Source organism: Anastrepha ludens, chromosome 6 (assembly GCF_028408465.1).
Source record: "Anastrepha ludens isolate Willacy chromosome 6, idAnaLude1.1, whole genome shotgun sequence".
NCBI classification, from domain to species: domain Eukaryota; kingdom Metazoa; phylum Arthropoda; class Insecta; order Diptera; family Tephritidae; genus Anastrepha; species Anastrepha ludens.
Genome location: NC_071502.1, coordinates 94,035,685 through 94,054,841, shown reverse-complemented (window position 1 = coordinate 94,054,841; position 19,157 = coordinate 94,035,685). Strand labels below are relative to the sequence as shown.

Genomic DNA, 19,157 nt, shown 5'->3' with positions numbered 1-19,157 from the left:
ATCAAAAAACACTTGGAGAAGATCGATGTTGCGCCGCCCACTAGCAGATGCCGACATCTTATGGGATGGTGCAAAAACAATAATAGCACAGAACCGTGTACGATGGAGGAGTCTTGTCGAGGCCCTATGCTCCCGAGAGGAGTGAACTAGGAAAAAAAATGTTCAGAATAAAAACTAACCCAGAATCTGCTCAGAAAACTACTCCTGTTCAATCCGAATATTAAGCAACGTAAACTGTTACAGCAACAACAATATTAGCATATTGAAACAGAAAAACTGACAAATAATGTTTACACAAATATACTTTGCCGCACTCCCTAAATTTTTTTAATATTGCCAATGCATAGACATGGAGATCGTGCAGTTTTATTGTAGTACAGATTTAGAATTGAGATAGTTGAATCCCTCTGAGACACAATGTATAAGCATATGAAAAGTCTTTAAAAATAGAACTCTGAAATTTGAACTACAAGAAGTGGTAATAATGGACCAATAATTGTAAATTGAATTCTGCATTTAGATTTGCGGTAATTTCTGAGAAAAAAAATATACCTTAGAAATTTTCGAATGGAAGGGGCTAAAGGGAATACAGTTTCATTTTATTAATTTAAGGGAATTATTTATTTACGTGGAATATTTACAAATTTGTATATGGGCATTTTCACGGTAACGGACGCGACATTTGTACGCTTTTAAGTGCGTCCAAAACAATGAAGACAAAGTAAAAGTTTATATATATTGATATTGTTTTAAAGGGCTGACGGAGTGCTAGATTTTAATATATACGGGAAAGATCTTTTACAAATAAGTACGTAGTTATAAGCAATTATAAAGTCATACGGACGCGACAAAAAATATAAGTTTTTTTGAGGCGCATTCAGAAATATACAAAATTCAGCAAATAAAGGATTTTTATATATATACAATATATATGTTAATAAATGCGAACAGATGACTGTTATTCGTAGGTTTATGAAATATCATAATTTTCTCTTCGTTTTTTTTAATTGAGTATAGAAGAAATACGGACGCGACATAGCGGACGCGACAAAATTTTCCATGAGCTAAGAAATAGAATTTTTTCATTATAACACTTCTATTTTATTGAAAATAAAAACTCAAGAAATATTACAGTAAAAACGACTTAAAAAATGAAGAAGAAAGTTATTAGTTTTTAGGATGGTCTATTTTAATTATTTTCTTTAATGAATAGACCGTCCGAGCAACTTCAATATATTTACTGTCGAAATATGAAAACCAATGCATACTTTTAACTCCTTTGATATTTGGAACATTTTGCCATAATTCTGACAGTTGATTAGAAAAACTATCAATTTGTGTTCCAGAGATATACAAAATGTGAAGTGGCGAAAAAATTCCACTCTAAGATACCGCAATGAAATTCAGCTGCAAGTCTTGGAATACTAGAAAGAATAAATTTATATTTGAATTGGGAAGTGCTTCCATCAGAGAAAATATAAATGCTGGTAACTCCTTTGTACTGGTTTTGTAAGATATTGATAATTTTGGAAATAAAGCAGTAAACGTCGAATTTACTGTGAGTCAATCTATCACTGATAACAGAATAGGACTTGATTTCACCAAGAACCCAAGCTACGCACGTAAACACTGTTGCTTGGGAATAACTAAAGTGGGCATCTTGAATTTCATTTTGACATGTCAAGCGATAATTTTCAGCAAAATCAACTTGAATAACAATTTCATTAGGTGCTAAATTTTTCTTTTTAATTTCAAAGTAATTTTGTTGGTGGCGTTTAATAAAACAATGCATTTTAAAAGCTGGTAACGGAATCTCTACATCATGAATTAAGTCGCTTAAAGGACCAATAGTGTAGTTTAAAGTTATGCGATCGTCTACTTTTCTCCACTGTTTCCATTTGATTTGCGTATCAAATTGATTAATAAACTGTATTGGAACTAGATCGTCTTTAATATCGCGTACACAGCTGCTACAAATATTAGCCATGCACTTTTCATTCATAACGTCGCAGCAAACTGATGTAACACGGTCCTTTTCTTTCTTCTTTTCTAATAAATTGCTATCACTTTTCATTTTTTGTGATAATCTTTTTCGGTACTCTTGCTTTCGTTTAGCTTCTTTCTTCTTGTCTTCATGCCATTTCTCGACGCTTTCTTTCATTATCTCTCTATATTTCGTTGTTATTGCTTTTCTTGTTTCTTTTGCCGTTTTTGCCATCTATAAAATTTTAATCTTGTGCAATCTCTAAGACTTTATTTAAAATTTAAGGTTCGCGGTAACGGACGCGACAACACCAATAAATTTTATTAATCGTTTTTGTCGAGAGTCAATGGCTAATTTTCTTAAGTGAAATAAGTTATTTGCTTAAAGTCTGAAAGCATTTTATACTTCAACACTTTTTGCACTAATGAGAACAATAAATGCTATTTTTCGGTAACGGACGCGACATATGAATATAAGCAGAAGTAATAAAAAAAAAACTACCGTTAATCGATCTCCACTAACTCTCTCTGCTTGTTAAACATTATGTTACTATCAGTAGAAGATTTTTAAATTATAAAAACATCATAGTATTGCTTTGAATAAGGGAATATTACAAGGAAAAAAGTTGGTATATTTGGTCAAAAGAGTTAGATTTTTGTAAATTTTGAATATTCGTTGTATATTTCGGCTCAAAATTAAAAGAAAAGAAAAATTCTTTTATATTTATAAAGTAAACACATTTGAGATTTATTATTCATCAACAAAAAGTTCTCAGGAACAGTTTGAGTTTTGCACTCGTGGTTGACCTTTTTGTGAAAATGCCCATATATACAAAGTGGCGCAAAATTTGTCACGCTATTGGAAAATTTATAATTCTTGCAAATTCCGTCGTCCAACAGTCATATTTGACACTTGTGAAGAAGACAGCTGCCGTATAACAGCCAACAGACAAGTAATGGATCAAGTAAAAGTCAAAATAAATATTTCCGTCAGTCAAAATCATGTTTGTTTTTTATTTCATAAAATTGTTAGTCGGAGAAAAAATTGGATAACTAATTTTGCGTCACCTTGCATTTGAGCTTATCGTGAAGTACATGTGAAAAATGTTCCCATTTTATTTTTTTTTTAATTTTTATTAATTTTTTAATGTATTTTCTTTTTATTTATTTTTATTTTATTATTATTATTTTATATTATTTATTTATTTTATATTATATGTATTTTTCTATTTTTATTTTATTTTATTTTTATTTTTTGTGGATTTCAATTTACGGGAATGATATTTTCACATGCAATTCACGATAACCCCAATTGCCGAAAAACAATAAATTTTTACTTGTTTTTGTATTGAATCGGCCTTATCGCGAACTATCAGAGGAGAAACTATTCACATCAACTACAATATAATACAAAACAACAAAAAAAAAACAAAAAATTGGAAATTTTAATACATTCACCGTGCGACAAAAATCAACTATTTTTGTTATCCTAAACAAATTTCATATGTACCTCCGTGAAACCATAAATTTTATATACAGTGCTACATATTCGTTTAAACGCATTGCATTTTTTTCGTTTACTTTAGAACTGTTTTAAGATTACAACAATAACAACAACAAATATTCTTCCAAACTATTCGTTTAGGTAACAGTAAACCATCGTTGCATTTGTTTCTTATCTATTGCTTTTTGTTGTAACATAACGGGTCTCTATTTAAAATTATGCTTAAAAATGCTACATATTCGTATAAACGCATAGTTTGTTAAAGACTGCAGTAGTGAAGTTAAAAGTGATTAACTTGTGAATATTGTTTGTAACTGAATATTTTGGTAAATTCTTACAATGTTTTTACACATTCATTCAAATTTCTTAGTTAAATTAAATTTTTTAACCTAATTTTTTCAGATTTTCTAAAATGCCTAAGGCAAAATACTTAAATGATGAGGAACGGGTATTGGTCAGTGTTTACCATGAGGAGGGCTATTCCAATCGTGAAATTGGACGAAAAATTGGAAGATCGGAAGGAGTTGTGCGTGCTTTCTTAAAGAAAGCAGGCAATTATGGAATAAAGAAAGCAACAAGAGGCAACACAAAATTGTCACAGCGTGACAAAAACAAAATAAAGTATGAGGCTACGAAAAATTTTTTGAATTGCACACAAATAATAAATAAATTGGGTCTTCCTGTAACGGCAAAACACACTTTACACATTTTACGAAGTGATGAAAATATAAAATGGAAAAAACCAAAGTCTAAGCCAATGTTAAAGGAACATCAAAAAAAGCTCGTTTGGAATTTGCCCGTAAACACATTCATTGGACTACGGAATGGATGAAAGTTGTGTTTTCGGACGAGAAGAAGTTCAATTTAGATGGCCCTGACTCACACTCATGTTATTGGTATGATCTACAAAAAAATAATGTACGCATGTCGAAGTGTGACTTTGGTGGTGGCAGTGTTGTGGTGTGGGCAGCATTTTCGTCAGCTGGCAAGGCTCAACTGTGCTTTGTGCCGTCAAAAATGAACTCAAAAACGTACACCGATATGTTAGAAGATGCCCTCATCACATTTTTAGATGAAAAAATGGACGAAGACAGCATTTTTCAGCAAGACAACGCTTCCATCCATGTGCCAAGAGAGTCTCGAAATTGGCTTAAGGAGCAATTCTTTAAGAAAGCACGCACAACTCCTTCCGATCTTCCAATTTTTCGTCCAATTTCACGATTGGAATAGCCCTCCTCATGGTAAACACTGACCAATACCCGTTCCTCATCATTTAAGTATTTTGCCTTAGGCATTTTAGAAAATCTGAAAAAATTAGGTTAAAAAATTTAATTTAACTAAGAAATTTGAATGAATGTGTAAAAACATTGTAAGAATTTACCAAAATATTCAGTTACAAACAATATTCACAAGTTAATCACTTTTAACTTCACTACTGCAGTCTTTAACAAACTATGCGTTTATACGAATATGTAGCATTTTTAAGCATAATTTTAAATAGAGACCCGTTATGTTACAACAAAAAGCAATAGATAAGAAACAAATGCAACGATGGTTTACTGTTACCTAAACGAATAGTTTGGAAGAATATTTGTTGTTGTTATTGTTGTAATCTTAAAACAGTTCTAAAGTAAACGAAAAAAATGCAATGCGTTTAAACGAATATGTAGCACTGTAGGAATGCTGCATATTCAGTTTCTCATTTTCCCATCAATTAAATTTTTTAAAGGAACTTAAAGTTTGGAAGGACTAAATTAAAGAAAAAAATGGTTTCAACAAACTCCATGATATCAGTATGGATATCAAACGACGCAGGGGGTAACCAGCTAAAAAAAAAATTGTGGGTCACTTTTCAACTTCCATTTTATATTCATATTAATATCATAGAGTGAGTATAAGTATTTAAAATAATTCTTTGAAAATTTAGTCCTTTCAAAATTTATATTATTGTAATAAAAAAACAAAACGAGTTCAAAATCTATGGTTTCACATGCATATGCAACTTTTCCTGGGTAACAAAAAAAGTTCATTTTTGTCGCATGGTTTAATTTATGAGAATTTTTAATTTCTCTATCTTTATTATCTGTAGTTTTACGTGCATATGACATTTTTCCTGGGTACCAAAAAAAGTTCATTTTTGTCGCATGGTGTAATTTATGAGAATTTTTAATTTATTTATTTTTATTATTTGTAGTTTCACGTGCATATGAAATTTTTCCAGATTAACCAAAAAAAAATCATTTTTGTCGCATGGTGTAGTTTATGAGAATTTTTAATTTCTCTATTTTTATTATCTGTAGTTTCACAGTCATATGAAATTTTTCCTGGGTAACAAAAAAGTTCAATTTTGTAGCTTGGTGTAATTTATGAGAATTTTTAATTTCTCAATTTTTATTATCTGTAGTTTCACGTGCATATAAAATTTTGCTGGGTAGCAAAAAAAGTTGATTTTTATCGCATGGTGTAATTTACGCGAATTTGTAATTTCTCAATTGTTCCAGATTAACAAAAAAAGTTGATTTTTGCTGCATGGTTTAATTTATGAGAATTTTTAATTTCCTTATTTTTTTATATTACATTGTAATTTATTTGTAGAATTTTTTTCACATGGAGTTCGCAATAAGGCTGATTCTGGTCTCCAATAAATTTGTATTTTTATTTGCCCCATCTTATCTTATCCCCTGCATTCCAATTCGGTTTGAAAGCAAAATTACCGATTATCTTTGTGTTCTTTTGTTTTCAATACCGAAACGATTATTTTCTATCCGCAGAATTCGAGGAAATAGCCTTGAGATAAAAAAATTGTATCGAAAATGCATACATTTTTTGTATACTAAGTGAGCAGGTCTATTAACTTGCTAGGCTACAATTTTAGGCCTTTTTTTTAACTTTCACTGGAGTGTACTACAATCAAATTTTTAACTATCACAGTTATGTTTATGTAAAGTATGTCTATGTACAATATTTAAGTTGTATATTATGTGCTATGTAGGTATATGTTGATACTTCGTTGTCAGTGTAAAGATTTACTAACCTTAGCGATACTTATGTATGTATGTGTGTACTTATCAAGTTTTGCACTCGATTCTTATGCAATTTCGAATATATGATATTTTTGTAAAAAAGTTGAGCAAGTCATAGAGTGAGCATTAAATATTAATTGATTTGATTGATTTAGTTGACAATTTCACTGATTTCCTCGTTACCCTCATTTTATGCTTATGTATATGTAGCATATATCTATGTATATATGTGTGTGTATATAAAGAGTTAGTATTTGCTTATGCTTTTATTGCCTTGAAAAAATTTACATACAGCTTAGAGTATATATGTATATTAGATGTTCTTTTATACACAGAGTTAGTAGTTAATCACTTCTAAATTTGTATTTTTATTTTCCCCATCTTATCGTTTTTTATTGCCTTAAAAATACAGTAAACACTAATTTTACACATACGTTTTTTATGAAATAACTCTTATGCAAACAAATTAGGTACATTTAAATTTAATAAATTTCATTCTTATTGTTTTTGCTCATTTTATGTTTTATTAGAATTTTTTTGCAGTTGTTTCTGTTTAGTTTTAGAGAAAAAAGTTAAGAGCCGTTCTCATTTTTTCTTTTGGTGCTTTAAGCTTTAGGTGGATAATTGATTACTGAAAATGTATTGTATTAATTTATTATTATATTCATGCATTATTTTCCACAAAAAATGTGGTTTGAAGTAAAAGAATTAGCACTGGGAGTCACTGGTTATTTTTAATTACTTAATTCATTACATTTGAAAAGGTATTACAAACATTTTTTAAACTTTTCTAAATGCTTACCAAAATGTAGTTTAATTAACTGAAGTGCTTCACTATTTTTAAAACTAAACTAAGTCTGGATAAACTTGAATAATACAAACTTCAAAACCTGAGCAGGGCGTGGTTTTGCACTCAGTTTTTTATACCTTTTCAAGGTACCAAAGATACTCAAACGAGCGGTGGGAGTCTAAATCAGAAAAAAATTATAGTCACACCCTCGTTGAAAAGGATATAAATAGCTTAGAAAGAAATAGTATAAGATTATTCACAATATTAACTGGTTACCTAATAATTCTTGACTGTGCAGTATAACTTTGCCGACTAATCAGGGAATATCATCTATCTGAAAATTTCCAAGTTATGCTGATGCCAAGTTTTTTTATATATTTCGAAATAAATAAATACAACTATAACAAAGTATGTATATAAAAATTTTTTTTACAAAAACCTATAGAATTTTTCACACAAAAAAATGTTTTTAAACTTTTCACACAAAAAAACATTTTGTGAAAAAAAAATTTTTTTTAGTAGAATTGGCATTAGTCAGAATACATTTTTTTATTTTCAATGATAATATTGACAGTTTCCAGAAAGTGGTGCTTTTAAAACTGTAGTGTTGCCATTAGATTTAAAAAATTTAATTCTATGTTTCGGAGCCTAGTGATTCAAATGTCAGTATGAAGACATATTTGGCATAGTAAAGGAATAAAATAACTATTATTTCCAAAATTACTTGGGACGCCTGAAATTTATTGAATTTAATGGCACGAATATACTACATAGCTGATTTCGATTCTCCAACCCCAAGTGAGTAGTGAATAAAACAAAAAAATTTCCCTTGAATACAGTATTTGCTTATGATTGGGCAGCACTGCATTATTTTCGTTTTGACAAACTGTTGCAAGAATGATATAAAGCTTTTCAAAGCGTTCCGGTTTGATCTCATCGTAGAATTCCCAACACGTCGATTAAACTGTTAGTCACTCAATTGCAAAGCATTGCGCCTAAAGTATACAAAATATTAAAAAAGAAAACCATTCCTACTTATGTTTGGAAGCACTGATCTAAGTAAATTGCCTGACAGCTGAGCGACTAAACTCAAAGTGGCTTGATGAGCAGAGAAGGGGTGAATCGAAAACGGCAACTATTTCATACACAAAATCACATACAAAATAGAGGCTGGTAGAAGCAGTGCAACAGGCAACCAGAAAAGAGTTTAATCTTGAACATTTTTGTAAAGACTTTAGTTTATGCTTCTATGAAAAATATTTCCTATTGAAAAATATTTTCTTTTTGTAGAAAATTTGTTAACCAAATAGAATAGAATAATTTTATATTATCATGATTTTAATTGTTTTTTTTTTTTTGTTTTTAACTTTTTCATTAGTTCAGGACGGCATCGGAGCGATCTCGTGAAATCATAAATATTTTTGTATTTCTTATTTGTAATTATTATTTTTTGTTCTTCTTACTTATTTTTTTATTGTTATACATTTTTTAGTTATTTATTTATATACATGTTGTATTTGTATATTCAAATGTGCTAATTTTATGGCACACAAGTAGGTTTGAATAAATTCATGAAATTTAAGGAAATTTTGGTGCAATTTCACTTGAATATTTTTGTACAAATATGAACATTAAAAGTAAAAAAAATATAATATAAATTAATGGCGACGTTAATTCGTTTCTAAGTTAAGTTCTTAAACCATCCAAGACTTAAAGTCACCATTTTCGCTGCTCATGAATAAAAACTAAAAAACCAAAAGCATAAAATTGTAATTCCATTAAAGTTAGTTTTGGAAACTCTTACAACTTGAAAATCGTTATTGTAGCTGCTATTTTTTACTTGTAAATGGAATGTCATACATTTAAGGTACGTAGATGTGTGAATTAACAGCTATAAAAACTTTATCCCACATTGAGGTACAAATCACAACTGACTTAATAAATAAAATAAAAATAAAAATTAAATAGAAAGTTAGAAAATACTTCAATAGTTGCTTTCTCAACTAACCTCCAGCATTAAAGCTCACTTTTAAATGCCGATAAACATATTTTTGCGCTCTCAAAGCTTGGCCTGTTATATTAAGGATTAATTAAAGTGCACTTTAAAATTTGTGGTTAAGTTTAAAGTCAAGTAAAGAAAAGTGAAATAAATTATCGCAACCAATTTTGCTCACCGGCATTACCAGCCTTGAAAATACAATAGTTGAACAAAGAGGTGGATTTTTGCATTAGACTAGCAAACCAGCCACTTCATCAGACACTTGAGAAAACGAAAAGCGCTAAAGTGCACTTTAAAGTAAGAAACAGTTTTTTGGTTCGTTTAGTAAAGCTCAATTTAGCTTGCTTCAATGGTCAGTGATTGAGATCCGGATACAAATGTTGCACTCAAGACGCGATTTTGATAGAGATCTGATTCAATTTAGAATCCGTTTTATTCGTTTTACCATTCGTTTGGCAGCGCATCCTTTTATAAACGGCAGCACGGGCAAGTGAATGTATTAAAAATCTTTTATTTTAGAGCTAAATTCCATGTTGAAGGAGGTTTTTTTGCAAAAAATTTTAATGCTAGCTCTTAGGCGAAAGCTCTGACGGAAAGTTGATAATATTTTAATTGATTAGCTCCGGATTTTCAGTTGAAAATTTTTATTATATTTATTTGTAGTTCCTTCATTTTCTATTCATGCTTAATTTTCAAGTCTGTCATCTTCCAAACAGCAAATATTGTATAGAATACATCCGCATGTAATCAGATTCAATCGTTAAAATCCGAGTCTCTATTTTTTTTAAGTGAAGTAATCATCTGAATCTGGTTCGGCGTATCCCGAACGCATTTTCGACACTTCTTGTGGAAGAATGTAACAAATAGTTTATGTTTCTTCGTACTGAAAAAACAGAAGTCTTACATCAGAGCTACCAAACAGCGTTCCAAGTGGAATTGTTCGCGCTACTGAGCTGGATAACCCACGGCAACACGCTACTTACGAGGGTCATTTGAAAAGTTCGCGCAAAGTCAGAGAGATTGCACTACTGGCACATATCGAGGTTATGTTTAGTTACATAGTAACATCTCTTGGAAGAACACACACCAAGTTATATTTGGCATGCGTTTCAATGAAGAAAGTCAAGTGATTTTTCTTTTCCAATACGACAACGCATCAGCTCTCGCCTCAACGGTTATGGTCGCTCAATTAATAGAAATAAGGTATTAACTCGTTTCACATCTCTCTTATTATACCAACTTGGCACTCACAGATGACTCGAACTACTACTTGCGCCTCAATTTGAAGAAATGGCGGGCGGAAAAAAGATTCGATTATAGAAAACAATGGCTACTTGTCAGATTAGGACAAATCGTATTATTCTAAAGGGATCAACAAAACAGAACAGCGTTAGACAAAGTGTATAAGTCTAAGCTTATAAGTCTCCTTGACTATGTCGAAAAAAAAAAAATGTTTGTCCCAAACATCTATGTAGTTTTTTTTTTGCAGGGTTTTTTCACATCCCTCACATTCATTAGTTGGGTAAACGGGCCTAAAGGAGGATGGTTCAATGTGTAGAAGTCCACGCAAGTGGGGAAAGTTACTGACCGCCATTCACTTGGGAGTGGCCAGGACGATTCTTCTGCATATGGCACAAGCAGCTCACAACGTCCGGTATTACCCACGTATCCTCTGGGTAGCTTCCGAACACCTGTTCGGGAGTAAGCTAACGTGAGAAGGCGAGGCATTGCAGGATAGCTGGTTGTGCGCTGGGTTTGGGACCCGCCACTTAAAAATCCCCCCCCAATGAAAAGATTTACAAAGCCTCGGATGAGAACTACCTTTACTGATGGCGACCCCTGCGAACGAACTAAGCACTATGTTTTGAGGGCATGCACCTGGAATGTGCGGTCCCTTAATGGGGAAGGTGCCTCTGCCCGGCTGGTTGATGCCCTCGTGAGAGTAAAGGCTGACATCATTGCTATGGACGGGGCAGGGCAAGAAAACCATAGGACCTTGCGACGTCTACTACAGCTGCCATGTAAAGGAGCGCAAACTCGGTTTCGGATTTGTTGTGGGAGAGAGACTTTGTCGGCAAGTACTGTCGTTCACTCCGGTGGACGAGCGTCTGTGGCATATTTTCACCAATATAGCCTTTAGTATATAATTTAATAATAATCACAAAAGAAAAAATTAAATTAAGTACAGCTGTATAGCTACAAAAAAATTTACATATTTAGATATATAAAATTTAATTTTTTTTATATAAAATATAAACCATAAAGCTTTTGATATACAACAATAAACATTTAACAATCACACTTATTACAAATTCTTACTAAAAACATTTATATTGGCCACCTATATGTATATATATACCCTCTGACTATATTTTAGTAACTACTAACAATTCCTCTAACTACCAACCACAAAAGTTATAAAAACAGCTGCGCTTATTTATATTTGACAAGTGTTTTTTCTTTTTTGTTTGCTTCTGCACAACACTTTGTTGTTGGTCTTTCTGTTCTTCTTTTTGTCTCCCACTTGCAACCTCTACATCCTTTACATCCTTTGGTCTCAATTTTTGCTTTCTTTTATTAATATTTTTTCTCCTTTAGTCCCCAAATTTCCTCACCCTAAATATGCAATGTTGTCATTGTCGTGGAAGCTGATGCCGTATTATCACTTTTACATTGCTGCTCATCATCAGTTTCTAAATTCTCTACAGTGATGACTGAACTGCGTTTACCTGCCACTTGATTGGCCGCGTTGCCTTTTTTATGGTAATTATGTTCCTGTAACACTTCCGCAGGTTGTTGTTGTTGGTTTTGTTGGCGAGTTGTATGATTTGGACGTCGACGAAACGCTTCTACGGATGTAATGCGACGCCAAGCGGTTACGGTAACTGATAAGCTGCTAGGCGAATGCGATGAGAGTGAGAAGTTACAGGATTCCCGTTGCAGTGGTCCAGAGTGGAGTTGATTTTTGTTTGTTAGTTAATTCGAAGTTGTTGTTGTGATGCAAAATTTTAGCACATAATTTTGCATTTCAAAATTTTTCATTATTTCGATTACATTTTTTTGTTTAATCGTAGCGGACACAAACACGCGGTGAGGGGAAAGCGTACAAAAGTGGGAAAATAAAAGAAAAGAAAAGTGAGTGGCAAATAAATAAACGGCAAATACATACAAATGTACTTATACAATTACAAAAGAAGAAAACCAAACGTACACATATATACAGTCATATGTATGTAATAGGTCTATTTATAAGTTCGTGCGGTTTTACAACAGATGGCGTAACTTGATTATTATTCCATCGATCCACATTTCCAAACATTCATTGGAGAGCTACTGTCGTAAGGCACAAACGTCAGTATAAGTTTTTTATTTGAAGCGTAAACAACAATATTTTTACCACACTTGAAAATGTCGAATTTCGTGCCAAATAATGTGTTTTTGCGGGGAATTCTTCTTCATTATTTTAATATGAAGAAAAAAGCAGCCGAAAGTCATCGTATCTTGGTGGAAGTTTATGGTGAGCATGCTCTATCTGAGCGAACGTGCCAGAAGTGGTTTGCACGCTTTAAAAGTGGTGATTTTGGCTTGGAAGACGAAGAACGCGAGGGTGCGCCGCCAAAGTTCATGGATACCGAATTGGAGGAATTGCTCGATCAAGATCCGGCTCAAACGCAAGAAGAGGTTGCAAAAACTTTGGGAGTTGATCAATCAACCATTTCCAAACGTTTAAAAGCCATGGGAATGATCCGAAAGGTAGGCCATTGGGTGCCGTATGAATTGAAGCCAAGAGACGTTGAACGCCGTTTTATGGCATGCGAACAACTGCTTCAACGGCACAAAAGAAAGGGTTTTTTGCATCGAATTGTGACTGGCGATGAAAAGTGGGTCCATTACGACAATCCAAAACGTCGGGCAACGTATGGATACCCTGGCCATGCTTCAACATCGACGTCGGCGCAGAATATTCATGGCCTGAAGGTTATGCTGTGTATCTGGTGGGACCAGCTGGGTGTTGTGTATTATGAGCTACTGAAACCGAATGAAACGATTACGGGGGATGTCTACCGACGACAATTGATGCGTTTGAGCCGAGCACTGCGAGAAAAACGGCCGCAATACGCCGATAGACACGACAAAGTTATTTTGCAACATGACAATGCTCGGCCACATGTTGCACAAGTGGTCAAAACATACTTAGAAACGCTCAAATGGGATGTCCTACCCCACCCGCTGTATAGTCCAGACCTTGCGCCATCCGATTACTATCTCTTCCGATCGATGCAACATGGCCTGGCTGACCAGCACTTCCGTAATTACGATGAAGTCAAAAAATGGATCGATTCGTGGATTGCGGCAAAACCGACCGAATTTTTCACAAAGGGAATCCGTGAATTGCCAGAAAGATGGGAAAAAGTAGTAGTAAGCGATGGACAATATTTTGAATATTAAATTTGTAACCATTTTACGTCAATAAAGTTTCAAATTTCGAAAAAAAACCGCACGAACTTATTCATAGTCCTATTATGTAAGTATGCAAGTGTTCATACATGTAGATGTGTATAACTAAATTTTGTATTACGCCAGTTTGAGTGTAGGAAAAGTAAGTTTTGAGTTGACAGAGAGACATGGAAAGATAGTGAGTGAATTTTTGTAGTTAACTCTAAAGTTTGCAAAATCTTTTATTCTAATAAATTATTACATTCAAACGAACTAATTTTTTCTAACAAAACCATAAATGTATATTTGTTTTTGTTTTTTTTATTTTTTCATATATCTGAGTCTGAATTTTTTACAAGTTTTATAGTTGTTTTTTAACAAAATTGTGTTTGTTCATATTTTTTGTCTAGTACTTAAACAAGGCATTAAACATTTCTTTTTCTATTTCAATGCAATCTTCGCGAAAAATATAATAATGCGAAGAAAATAAAATTTTGTTACACAAGAGTGGTGTAAGTTGGATAGATCTACAGACTTGTTCATAAAGAGAAAAGCTATGTAGTGCTTCATTTTTTATGGATTTTGCTAATAGAATTATAAATATATTATATATTTTTTTCTAAACATGAATGCCTTTTTCTCTAAGCAAAGCTTAATTATAGAAAACTAGCTTAATATATTTAATTGACTAAACATCTAAACATGGAACAATGCAATAATCTTTAAATATCAATAAATCTTAAAGAAAATAAAAATCTATTTAAAATATGCTGAGTGGTGAGTACTACAGTTTCAATCCCTTGATGTGTTAAAAACCTTACTTAAAAAATAAAAAAAAATAAATTTTTGTTTTTAAATCTAACAATTTTTTTTTTTAAATTTGAAAAAAAAAATTTTAATTAAAAAAAATTTTCGCAGTTACCAACTTTTACGCTAAAGTGGCTTACCCAAACAAATGCACTTTAGTGCACATCTCAATAAGACAATAACTTCTAGCGAAGCTCAATATTTTTCTAACAAATTCCATATAAAATTAGCCTTTTAAGTACTTTACTCTTTTAAATGCACTTTAGTGCACATCACATTTATATGCCAGCGGAACCTTTAACGAAGCCTTACATTCACATATTTCATAAAAAGCCACACAAAATTAGTTTTTTGAGTGATGTGCTTCCATAACTGTCTTTATTAAATATAGATTTTTATGTAAAAAACCTGATTTTCAACGGAGTATACCTTTTAAAAAAAATCTCCCTTAAGTGCTTTACTCATTTAACTGCATTTGAGTGCGCAGTGAATTTATATGAAATTTTAGCTGAATTCCACTGGTTTCATCAAATTTCATACAAAATTAGCGCTTTAAATAACTTACTCGCTTAACAGTACATCTAATTTAAATGCAAACTTTTAGAAAAAATCAAAATATTTCATAAAATATCAAACAAAATTAGTCTAACTCGCTTAACTGCCTTACTACCTTCACTGCCTATATTTTATATCTAGTACAAGCGACTTTTAGCAAAATTATATCTTTTATATTTGTAAAATTTCATTTAAGGCTTTTACTCACTTAACTGCGCATCTCAGCGAAGTGAAGCTCTACATGTTTCATAAAATTGCATACAAAATTTCTATTTGAAGAACATTTTTCGCTGCACTACACTTTACTGCACATCTCATTTAAATGCAAACTTTTAGCGAAACTTTTATTACCTTTAAATAAAATTTCATTTAAAACTCATACTCACTTAACTGCACAACCTTTTGAGATACTTGCTTTTAGCGGAGCTCTGCATATTTCATAAACTTTCATACAAAATTTTTATTCTAAGAACCTTACTCGCTTCACTGCACACCTTACCTTATAAAGATAGAGTAATGCTTTCCGTGGAACTCGGCATAAGTATTTGAAGAGATTTCAAATAAAATTAGTATAAGGCTCTTGAAGATTTCACTTAAGTACCTAATCCGCTATACTGCACTAATAGCTTTGATACCCAAATTTTTTTATTCTCATATTCTAATTCAGCGGACTAATTATTTATCCTCGCTTCCATTTGAAATCGAATATAAGAAAGAGCAGAGACATCTTGTTGCATTTTTAAAATTCTTGAACTACTTTTGAAAGATTTATTACTCATAAAATACTCGTAAGCAGTAAAATGAAAGCTTTTAATAAATTTTCCAAATTGGTTTGCTTGCATTTAACAGAGTCGAAAGTTTTATTCTAAGCCTTTCGAGCTACTTAAGCGGATTCGGTTGAATGCCTCGGGTAGTTAAGATTTTTATGAGGGGTGCTTAACCAGGTTTTACTGTATTAATACTCTTTGCATTGAATTCTTTTTCTACTATTATATAAGCAGCTTTAAAACAAAATTAAAAAAAAAAAATTTATTAACCTTTATTTCGAATATTTTAGGCAATCAAGCAGTTCGCCACAATAAAATTCTTCAATTCCAATAACTTAACTATCAAAACGGCGTTTTAGTGCTAGTTGGGAAGCACCCAAATACTTAATTGCATTATAAACTAAATAAAATTATGAAAGAGTTTAAGCAAATTGTTTAAGCAAATAAAAATATAAAAAAATTCGTATATATTTTAATTTTGCTTCATTGTTGAAAGGTGAAAATGGGGAGACACAACGAGCTGTTGGTATTGAGTTGAATTGCTGGAGTTAACTCAAGCGCAAAAATGGTACTCTGCTAAATGGTATGTTTTTTCAATTCTAGGACCGATGCACGTCTTTAAAGGCTAGATAATTTTTATTTACTACAGCTTTGAAACTTGCAAATTTTTTCTTTGACAGACAGTTGAGAAAACGAAATGACTTAAATGGAAATTTTAAGTTAGGAATATTTTAATCTGCTCGGTAAGTAAAGCTTACTTTATTGATTATTGAGATGAGAGAAAGGCACTGAAGTTTTAAGATTTATAAGATTTTCATATTTAAGAAAATCTTTTTTGTTTTTATAAAGTAGTCGGTCTGACGAAACCCACATGAAGCATCAAATAATAGAGACGAGTTTTTTTTCAGTCGCTCTAGGCAGGGCATACATGCATATCTACCTTGGCAAAACTTCTTATAAGGAATGCAAAAGGAATTGACTAAATATCTAAAGATGGAACAGTGCAATATTCTTTTAAATACCAATAACTCTGAAGGAAACTAAACTACCGACTTTTTGCAGCTTAGTGGCTTTCCCAAATAAATGCACTTTAGTGCAAGATATGCAGCACTTCTTAGTAAGATGTCCGGTACTGAAAGATATCAAAACAAGATACCTAAACGCAGCCAAGCTAAATAAAGCAGAAGTAATAAATATATTTAATGGAAGCTCGATATTTTTTCCGCGATTTTTAAAAGTTCTTTTAAGAAACCAAGGCGGTTCGAAAGTGGCGGCATATAAGTGTAAGTAGGTCCTCGCATTTGAGGGCCAAATACCCAACAAGGGATGTACGCGTAAATTAAGAATAAATGCCGTATCCTTTGTACAATACATAATTAATGATCTCAATGAAATCCAAGTTGGATTAAAAATTAATTGTCTTAAATATTATCTTCACATTTTTAAGGCATTTGAGTAATAAAAGTTGTTAAGCATAAGAAATTAATTCTGTATGTAACTAATTTCGGTCCTACGCCGCACACGGGGTTTAAGAATATTATATATAAAGGGTGTTTTTTTAGAGGTTAGGTTTTCAAGTTGGCCCTACTTTTTTCGTAGATGGTCTTTTTGACAGCTGTCACTTGATTTATGCTCAGTTTGGTTTGCCATTTCATAATGAATAGACTTACACCTGAACAACGTTTGCAAATCGTGCAAATTTATTACGAAAATAATGGTTCGGTTCGCGCGACGCATCGCGCGCTGCGTCCAATATTCGGTCGACATAATCGTTCAGCGATGAAGCTCACTTTTGGTTGAATGGGTATGTCAATAAGCAAAATTGTCGCATTTGGAGTGAACATAATCCACAAGCCATTGCTGAGACGCCGTTACATCCTCAAAAAGTCATTGTTTGGTGTGCTCTATGGGCAGAGGGAATCATTGGTCCATATTTCTTTAAAAATGAAGCCGGCCATGATTAATGACTTTTTCGTGCCTGAATTGGACGATGTTGATGTGGACGACCTTTGGTTCCAACAAGACGGCGCTACATGCCATACAGACAACGCAACAATCGATTTATTGAAGGAAACTTTTGGTGAGCGCATTATCTCGCGCCGTGGACCTGTGGCGTGGCCTCCGAGATCGAGCGATATAACACCGCTGGACTATTTCTTGTGGGGCTATGTGAAGTCGCTTGTCTACGCAGATAAGCCCGAGACGATTGATGTCTTGGAAGAGAATATTCGGCGCGTTATTGCTGACATACGGCCCCAATTGCTGCAAAAAGTGGTCGAAAATTGGGCCTCTCGGCTGGAATTTATTCGAGCCAGCCGCGGCGGCCACTTGCCCGAAATCATTTTGAAAACATAATGGCAAACCCTTATCTTTATAATAAAGCTAAATTCTTGGCCATAACATTAAATTATATACGTTTTATTTCATCTTGAAAACCTAACCTCTAAAAAAAACACCCTTTATATAATATATGTAACTAATACATCGAACGAAAGTAAAAACAAACGAAATATCTACAGTGGCCGACAGAAGTCCACATACACCCCTCCCTTTCGTTGTTTACAAAGTACAAACACTTTGCTTAAAAATGTGTTTATGCAATTTCATTTGAAATCTTTTTCTACGTTGACGTTAGAAATTTAGTTATTCAGCACAGGAAAGAAACAAATCATATGGCGAAATTTCAAAAATCTTAAACTTAAATCGCACAACAGTCCAGACCATTGTAAAAAACTTTAAAAATGGTGGTTCCACCGAAAATATGCCGTCAGTGGCCGCCCGAGCAAACTACCCCGCAGAGACATCAGATTGATTCTAAAAGAAGTGGACAAAAATCCAAAAGTTTCCGCTCCGAAATTGGCCGACGAAATAGCAAGCTCATCCAATAAGTGTCTTCATCCAAGAACAATTCAAAGCTTTGAATTCAGAGCTCTGAAAAAAAACGGCTTTCATAGTAGAACACCACGAAAAAAGCCTCTTATTTCTGAAAAAACCCGTAAACTTCACCCTTCGCCAAAGCTCACAGGGAAAAGGGGATGGATTTTTGGCAAACAATTTTGTTTACAGATGAGTGGAAGTTTAATATATTCGGTAGCGATGGAAGAGCAAAAGTGTGGAGGAAAAAAATACAGTGCAGTCCGAAGAATTTGGTATCAACAGTGAAGCATGGTGGCGGTAATGTAATGGTTTGGGGAGCTGTTGATGCATCTGGAGTTGGAAAATTAGTATTTATTGAAGGTAATATAGATCGTTATATCTGAATCTTCGGTGGATGATTTGGAGCTTGGCCCAG

The 19,157-nt window shown here is 32.8% G+C and overlaps 1 protein-coding gene across 7 annotated transcripts in view; it reads right to left on the bottom strand.

The window, feature by feature from the left end:
- LOC128866493 (probable phospholipid-transporting ATPase IA) overlaps positions 1-19,157 on the bottom strand; it is a 145,138-nt gene that overhangs the window by 26,301 nt on the left and 99,680 nt on the right. For 3 of the 7 annotated variants that reach the window (XM_054107290.1, XM_054107292.1, XM_054107293.1), the window contains exon 15: positions 9,742-12,192. The exons of 3 other annotated variants lie outside the window; for them this stretch is intronic. In XM_054107290.1, the coding sequence (XP_053963265.1) occupies positions 11,916-12,192 (277 nt within the window). In that variant the 3' untranslated portion in view covers positions 9,742-11,915. Of the gene's footprint in view, positions 1-9,741; positions 12,193-19,157 lie in introns of those variants that run through there. One more of the 7 variants, XM_054107297.1, reaches the window with a different exon arrangement.